The sequence below is a fragment of the Miniopterus natalensis genome, chromosome 20, assembly GCF_054644295.1.
Source record: "Miniopterus natalensis isolate mMinNat1 chromosome 20, mMinNat1.hap1, whole genome shotgun sequence".
NCBI classification, from domain to species: Eukaryota; Metazoa; Chordata; class Mammalia; order Chiroptera; family Miniopteridae; genus Miniopterus; species Miniopterus natalensis.
Genome location: NC_142100.1, coordinates 3,381,212 through 3,390,037, shown reverse-complemented (window position 1 = coordinate 3,390,037; position 8,826 = coordinate 3,381,212). Strand labels below are relative to the sequence as shown.

Below are 8,826 nucleotides of genomic sequence, written 5' to 3'. Positions count from 1 at the left end.
TGCACAAACCCTATGAGACCCCATTCTTTATAAGTAGGAGAATGAAGGCGCATTTTGCTGGGTACTCTGTGCTCTGCTGAGAAACGGTAACTGAGATCTTGTAACAACACTTTGGAAACTTGGCTGTGTTCTCAGGCAGACTGTGTGAGTGTTCAGATTGCTGCTCATGTACCACCATTAGCTTCAGCTCCTCACGTACTAACAGACCACACACAGGGTCCTTCCTGGTCCTTGCAGACTTCTTTTTGTTAAAATGGACTTAAAATAAAATAGGACTATAGAATCATACATTATCAAGATGTCTGATCACAGACAAGGGCCAAAAACCTCTGAGAGCCTTTGCTGACCAGGGACAGATGACCCAGATTGCACAAACATTTGCATGGCTCAGAGACAATACTCTTGTGGCTAGAATTAGTAACAGGAAGTGAGTTGTTTGCTTTTGCTCAGTTCTAGGGTGTTATGTGAGTTACTCATGTTGGCTTGGTTTTCCTATTTAGATATGCTTTTAAGTGGCACTTGCCACAGTTTATGGTTGGAATCCCCATGGCGAATGTGTCTCTATGACTTCAAAGCTCCCACATCAGGGTTGATATTCAGGTATAGTGTCAAAGGTAAGACACAAGCCCGTTGTCTGATTTTTAAAGTGAAATTGGATGTTAATTAGATGTGCTCTAAAGTCAAGACTGGATGTGAGCAGGAAGAAGAAAAAGGGGAATCCTTTGCCTACCTTAGTATAAAATGATGATGTGAGCCCATCTAGAAGGGTGTCCTTGCCTGACAACGGAAGAGGTTCTCTTAAAAAAGACAGGCAAACTTAAAAAAGAAGACAATGTTCCTAATGACCAAGGGTATGGCTAGTAGCATGGAAAAGATTTGAGTCTTGGCTGTGTCACATGCTTGCTTTGTAAATTTGGGCAGCTTGTTTACTTTTTGTTGGTTTCAGTTTCCTGATCTGTAGATGGAGATAGTAATAGTTTCTTTTTAAAGGCTTATTTAAAAAAATGAATCATATTTTAAAAGTGCTAAGCCCAGTCCTTGGTACACAGTAAATATTCATTAAATAGAATACATATTAATGCATGCACCTATGTAGGTATTGGTGTTATTACTATTAGTCTGTGTTATCAGAGGAGGAGAGCTCTGTGTCTTCCAGACACTATGTCCTGCTCTTGACTTGTTTAACCTTCCTCATTAGAGCTGTTCTTTGCCTTTCTGCTTTATGGGTAACTGTATTTCTTCATCACAGTAACATGAATTTGATGCTTTCCTTGCTGCTACTGTGTCTTTTACCTAGCATTTCAGAGTTGCCTCAAATCCACTTAGTAAAGGTTAAAAGGACCTGAAAAGCCAGAGCAGCATCTTCTGATAGATTTGGAGATATTAAACCTCCCAAGCCTGCAGGGATGTGATTTGGAAAATATATGACCTAAATCTATTCAATAATGTTATTTAATAAAACATTTATTTGCAAATAATTATACAGTACCAACATTAAAGCAAAGCACTTAAAAAATAAGTTTAAGATGCATAAAAGAAAGAAGCACTTTTCATTAGGATTTATATTTTTGCCAAATATTTTCACAGACATTTCACAAACTTTACAATGATACTAGGGTATTTTTGTTGTTGATGTTGTAGTTGTTATAATAATTATGATTTTATTTTGTAGGTAATGGAACTATGTCTATGAAAAATGTATACAGTATTTAAACTAGTATTGCCAATAAGTGGCAAAACAGGACTTAAATTAACTGTTCTGATTTCTAATGCAATTTCTTTTCATGATATTTTTCAGAGGGTAATAAATAGTGCAAGTTTGTTACTCAAAGATACTGTGAAAGTTCAAAATATAAATATGCCTAAACAGAGTAAATCCATGAGTTAACTGTGAAAAGGTTTCTCACTTAACACGAGAATGTTTTGAATATACCTTTAAACTTCTGATCCCGTCATCGAAGACAACAACCTGCCTCCACATAAGCATTCCTTCCAGGAGCTGGGTAGACTGTGGATCTAGAATGACATTTCTTATGAACTGAAATCTTTACACAGACCTTCCTACTCATAAGAAGGTTGGTTTCTGCTTGTTAAAAACACAAAGCGCTCACCAGCAAATCGCTTGATGATCTGATGCTGGGGTTCAGACTTTGGTGTCTTGAGTCCCTTTGGAAGGCCTGAGCCATGAGGAATGCCTCGGTGGTGACCGAGTTTATCCTGCTGGGCATCCCGCACACGGAGCACCTGGAGACCATGCTCTTCGCCCTGTTTTTGTCCTTCTACATCTTGACCCTTGTGGGAAACCTGCTCATCCTACTGGCAATTGTCTCCTCCACTCGACTTCATACTCCTATGTATTTCTTCTTGTGTAAACTGTCTGTGTGTGACATATTTTTCCCTTCCGTGAGTTCCCCCAAGATGCTCTTCTACCTCTCAGGGTATAGCCGAGCCATCTCCTATGCAGGCTGCGTGTCCCAGCTCTTCTTTTACCATTTCCTGGGCTGTACTGAGTGTTTCCTGTACACGGTGATGGCCTATGACCGCTTTGTTGCTATATGTCACCCTCTACGCTACAAGGTAATCATGAGCCACACAGTGTGTGCCATCCTGGCCACGGGCACCTCATTTTTTGGCTGTATTCAGGCCACCTTCCTAACCACTCTCACCTTCCAGTTACCCTACTGTGGCCCCAATGAGGTGGACTATTTCTTCTGCGACATCCCGGTGATGCTGAAGCTGGCTTGTGCGGACACCTCAGCCCTGGAGATGGTGGGGTTCGTCAGTGTGGGCCTCATGCCCCTCAGCTGCTTCCTTCTCATTCTCACCTCCTACAGCCGCATCGTCTGCTCCATCCTGCAGATCCGCTCTGCGGAGGGCCAGCGCCGTGCCTTCTCCACCTGCAGCGCCCACCTCACTGCCATCTTACTTTTCTACATGCCCGTGGTCCTCATCTACTTAAGGCCAACCCCGAGCCCCTGGCTGGATGCCACGGTTCAGGTCCTGAATAACCTGGTCACCCCCATGCTGAACCCCTTGATCTACAGCCTCAGGAACAAGGAGGTAAAATCATCTCTGAGGAAAGTCCTCTCTCACCTGGGCCTTCTCCCTGAGCCGTTGTAGAGAGAGCAGGAGCTAGCACGCTAACCGCACTTTGTAACTTATAAAGTATTTTTATATGGTTCTCACAAATATTTTTGAATTTGAGAGTGCAGATATTATTATGATTGTCTCCATTCTACGGTGTGGGGACTTGGATTCAAAGAGCTAAAGTGAGTTTCCGGAGCACACGGAGGGGCGAAGGCAGAATGAGGGCTCTGGGCCGTTTCAGGCTCGGGGGGTGCCGTCTGGAGGATGTCACATGGCTGTGGGGGGAGGCAGGGGCTTGCTGCAGCGGGCAAAAGAAGCTGCACCCTCTGTTTCTCACTTTATTTCCCTCACCCACCTACACCCCTTCTCTTCTTTCCCCCTTCACTCTGACACTTCATCTTGGCTGCACTGATTGTCCCTTCAAATGCCTGACCTGAATAAACCTCCACTTTATTGGCCTAGACGTTGTTGAAGAAAATGAAGCTGTATACAGGGAATGACTCGCAGCAGGGACCCGAGGCAGGTTTCTTACGAGTGAAGCAAAGGTGCTGGTACACTCTTGTGACCTGGAAACCCTACCTGTTGGGTTTTACCCAGAAGCAGGCCCTGGCTGTAGACATTCAGCATGTAAATGAGAATGTGGAAAGGGCAGGTGGGGGAATCCGGGGAGGGGGGACTGTGGTCTGACACCATATTAGAAAATCTGGACGTGGCTTAGCATTTCTCAGGACTCCCAGGGGACCATTCTGGGTTCAAACTGTCATTGTTTTGTGTTTCTTTGTTTAATTGAAAGCATTTGACACTATTCCCCATTCCTTCATTTCTTTCTTTTTGGTTGTTTTTTGTTTTTTTGTGTGTGGCTGAAATAAGCTAAGAAGTAAAAAAGTGTGCTATTTCAATGCAGGGAGCTATTTTTTTGTGACTGAATTCATTGAGAATCCTACCACACTTGAGGCAGATAGTCGCTATGTAGTTTCTTCTAACAAGGAAGCAGAGAAGGAAGGAAACTGAGAAGAAGATGGAAAAGGAAGGCACAGACCTGCAGACCAATTTGTCTGTCTTTCTCCGAATCGGAGAGCAACCAAGGAACCTGCCAGACCAGCCAGCACTGCTGGGCCTGTGCCTCCAGCCACTGCGGGAGCCGGCACGTGTTCCTGCAGTAGAGAAAACTCTTGTCCTGTCACTTCCCTTAAGTGTCTGAAACCCCTCTCGGTGCTGCTTCTCCCGTGTTTCTCAGTAAACAAGAGCTTAAAGAAGGTGGAGATGCATCCCAGGCTATTTCAGGTTCAGTGCATCCCCGCCGAAGCCTCTCCAAGTCCATCGGAAGATCTCTTCCTGTTCCTTAGTTTCCTGATGGGAGCTGTTCAGGTGATCAAAATAGAACAGTTTTTCAGAATAAAAGATGTGATCCAATTCCTTTTCATTTTCACTCATACAGATGTCATCTGGTGAATAACTTTGTGCTAGGGGTGGGGAATGCAAAGGTAGAGAAGACAAGACCCCACCAGAAGGAGTCTTGGTCTGCCGGAGAAAATAAACAGACATGCAACTAAAACCCCATGATAAAGACATGAAATAGAACAAAAAATGTGGAGTCCATTTTTCTGGGGCTGTGAAGGGACTTCACAAAAGGGGTGCTGAGGGTTGAAGTTTTTGTCTGTCTACCCCTTGCTCCCCCATAAAGAATGGCTTTTACAGGGAGAAATGTTTTATAGGGAGAAGCAACATACTTTTCAATCTTTTGTTTTTGGGGTGGTGGGGTTGAGACATAATTCCTTGGGTGGGTATCTCAACTATTTGCCATCTGTGAGTGAATGTTCTTGTAAGAAAAATAAACTTAATTTGACCTGTTTTCAGAGTTCTTCCTTCAGCGTGGCCGTTTGCTCCTGAATTGGAGAAATGCCTTGCACAAAATGACTCTCTATCTCCTGAACACACTGACTTCTCCGCTTGTGCCAGGGGTTCTGAGAAATGTGGGCAGCTCTCCTGTCTCCAGGTCACATCTGAGCCCTCTTTTCACCTAAGCAGGAGCCCAGAATGTCAGGCCTCACCTTGGGTTTGGAAGCCCCGGTTTGGTTTGATGGCAGAGTGAGACGTTTCTGTGTACTAGACATCAAGGGAAAATATTAGAAAATTTTTGAAAACAAAGTCAATGGGAGCAATCCCAAACCAGGTAGGTCATATTGAATCCACAGGGGTGGAACACAGGCAGAGGCTCAGGGGCCAAAACTGGGATGGGGTGTCAGAGAAGAAGAGAAACGCTGAGGCAGAGATGCAGGGTCTGTTCTGAGCAGCGTGGGCTACAGCAGCGCATTTCCTGAGACCCTGGGCTCCAGCGAGGCTGAGGAGCGCGGCCAGTGAGGCTCAGGGAGGCTCTAGCTGCTCTCAAAGGCTCCTCTGCTCACTCCAACGCAGCCTGCAGCTCGCCGCGCAGGCTCTAAGCAGTTTCCTTTTGCCCCTCCCTGTATTTGTTACATAAGCGCCGCCTGCTCTGAATTTCACCTATGTGTTTTGTTTCGCCTACAGCCCCCAGAGAGGGACACTGTGCTGTGGGCACCTGCAGAGCTAACCTGTGGCACGGACACTGACAGTGTCGCTGAGATAGTGGCTGCTCAACGGCGCCGAGCGGGTGTGAACAGGAGCTTTCCAAGGAGGTTCCCAGTAGATGCCCCTTTTCTGTTTAATCCTACTGACTTTAAATCAAATCCTTTTAAAGGAATGAAAAACTAGTCAGAATTAATGTTTTTAGTCGCTTGACTTGCAATTTTTTTGTCAAAATATTGACTTCACCTTTTCAAAAATAATTATTCAGGGGTAAGAGAATAGAATTATTCTTGTTTTGCTGGCTCACTTAAGAAAAGAAGAGCAATAATACCTGTGATATTGAAATAACCAATTGGTGAGAAATAATCTATCATTGATCATTTCTTTATTTTACATTCCATTGTTTAAAAATACTATTTTCATGCTTGTTTTGGTAATATTCTACATGACAACATCAAAAAGCCATCTTTCATTGTCTAGCTGTATGCTTTTATTGAAAGAAATATTGTAATTAAAAATAAACAATTAGAAAATAATATTAAAAATATGTCAATTATAAAGAACTATGATACAGTGAACCCCTGGGTCGCACCACCTACTTTAAGGAGGCAGCGTGAATGCCTTGGATGTTCCCATGGCCACAGGCCTGACTGCACATCTTTCACTCCCTCCAGAAGGCATCACTCCTGAATTTTGTGTTTATTATTTCCTTGTTTTTATTTAAGTTTTCCTTCATATGTTTGTGTCCTTAAACACCATATTGCAAGTTTTTGAACTTTATATTAATTTAATTCTACTGAAATTTGCTTTTTTAACGTAAATGTTACTTTTTTTACATTTATGTCATTATATATGTTGGAAATTAATTATTACCAAAATGTAGCATCCCACGGTGTCAATGGATCAACATTTATTTTCTGCTGTTGTTTTTATTCATGAATAAATATGAGTTTCCATTATTTTAAAAAAACACAATATATTGTTGGGGCCTCATACCTATTAGTGTGTATGACACAAAGATATCACTGGCTTCCCCTCAAGAGTTCCTTCTACTGGAGAAAATAGATAATTTTATTTAGTTTAGATTTGCCCAGTAACAGACACTGGGACAAGGGTCTGAGTCCAAGCAACTCATTAGGAAGATGATCCTGGGAAGCATGATAAGGGAGCGAGAAGGTGAGATGGGAAGAAGTCAATGAAGCAAGCGTCTGGTTTACCACTGTGGAGAACTGGGGCTCCATTGCACCTGATGTCCTCTGAAAAACTGGTGTACAGCAACCTGCAGGTTGTTCCCCTGGGGTGTAAAGGAAGCTGGGATATTTTTATAGTAATTCTTGTCCCACATTGGTTGGTGGATGTTCTTGAGAACATTAATTATCAGGCATTTCTGGTCTGTTCCATATATGTAGACTGAAAAATTTCCTTGACAAAGACTACTACCAGACAGAAGACATGGGGAGCCCTCAGGACATAAAGACACTCTGAAGATGACCTCTGGAGTGGGCTGAGGGGATGTGGACAGAGGTCCTCAGATGTGCTATGGCCATAATTAATTTGCATTTTAGCCTAGTACCCTTATAAATGCAAATCAAATAATACTACTCTGCTTCTTTAGAATATTCAATACTTGTCTGTTGCTCATAGGTTAAATTAAAATAACTTAGTATAGTATCTGTGGAATTAACAATAAGGCCCACTTACCTCTTTAGTCTTTCAAAGCCATATGTTCACCCAGCAACACACACATCTGTCTCACACACACTCTGCTACCTAGCTAAACTGTCCTGACCACTCCCTAAAGCTACCTCTTTGCATTTTTATACATTCATTGCCTTGTTCCTTTAATAAACACACATTTATTGAGTAATTACTATGTTAAGCACCGGATTAACAAATAACTGTAAGTCATGTTTTTAAGAAGCTTAGAGCTAAGCATGAAGGGCAGATACAAACCTGATTAAAATAAAATATAGCAAATACTTAATAGAAATATATAAAATAGACAAGTAAAATGAAAACAGAAAGAATTAATCCTGTACAGAGGGTAAAGAGGTTTCAAAAAACATTTAAAATATATTCATTCACAATTTTATGCCTTTGTAAATTTTATTCTCTCCTCCTGACATATCTTTCCTTGATTCCTCTACTGAAAAACTTCTATTTATTCTTCAAAACCTAAGTGAACAATCATTTCCTCTGTAAAACTGTCTTATCTCAGACACAACTGATTTCTTATTTCTCTGTGTTTCAATTTTATATCATGGCATAAAGCATCAAATCATCTTGTGAAAATAAGATTGACAAAGTGATTCTCAAGAGTAACAGTTAACTAAAGTGCAGAGAGATGGAGAGAGACAGATGGGTACATAAGGTTCAGAACTGTCTACCCCTTCATTTGCTGAATGAAAAGGTGACAGAGTGACTTGTAGAAAATATTTTGTGGATGACTGAGACCTCAGTCTCTACATTTTTGAGATGGTATTGAGCATCTACTGGAAAAAGACTCATGCTCTACTTTGAAAAGAATAGTAATAGTTTATTATTAGAGAAATAATATAATCAGACAGGTATGGTTTAGCTTTGATCTTAACATGGATGTATTTTATGACTTTTAACAAGTTACTTACCTGGATTGCTATATTTTAAATGGCAAAATGGAAATATTTAACCCCCCAAATGGAATATTTAAAGTTTACTTCATTGAACTTTAATGATTGACTTGGATGGTTCTTTTTGTCCTCATATAAAAACAATTACCTCGAAATGGATCAAAGACCTAAATATAAGACGTGAAACAATACATTATATATGAAAAAATTCTCAACATCACTAATCATCAGAGAGATGTAAATTAAAGCAATGAGATATCACCTCACACCCATCAGAATGGCTCCCAACAACAAATCATCAAATGACAGGTGCTGGCGAGGGTGTGGAGAAAGGGGACCCTTAGTACACTGCTGGTGGGAATGCAGACTGGTGCAGCCACTGTGGAAAACAGTGTGGAGTTTCCTCAAAAAATGAAAGATGGAGCTGCCATTTGATCCAGTGTTCCCACTTCTAAGAATATTTCCTAAGAATCCCGAAACACCAATCAGAAAGAACTTATGCACCTCTATGTTCATAGCAGCATAATTTACAATAGCCAATATCTGGAAATAGCCCAAGTGCCCATCAGATGAGTGGATAAAAAAG

At 41.5% G+C, this 8,826-nt stretch overlaps 1 protein-coding gene across 1 annotated transcript; it reads left to right on the top strand.

Annotated features, from left to right (window-relative positions):
- Positions 1-2,184: 2,184 nt before the first annotated feature.
- Positions 2,185-3,120, top strand: LOC107539430 (olfactory receptor 10D1B-like). The gene has a single exon (XM_016215925.2). It carries the CDS (start codon positions 2,185-2,187, stop codon positions 3,118-3,120), a length of 936 nt encoding a protein of 311 aa, XP_016071411.2.
- The last annotated feature ends 5,706 nt before the right edge of the window (positions 3,121-8,826 follow it).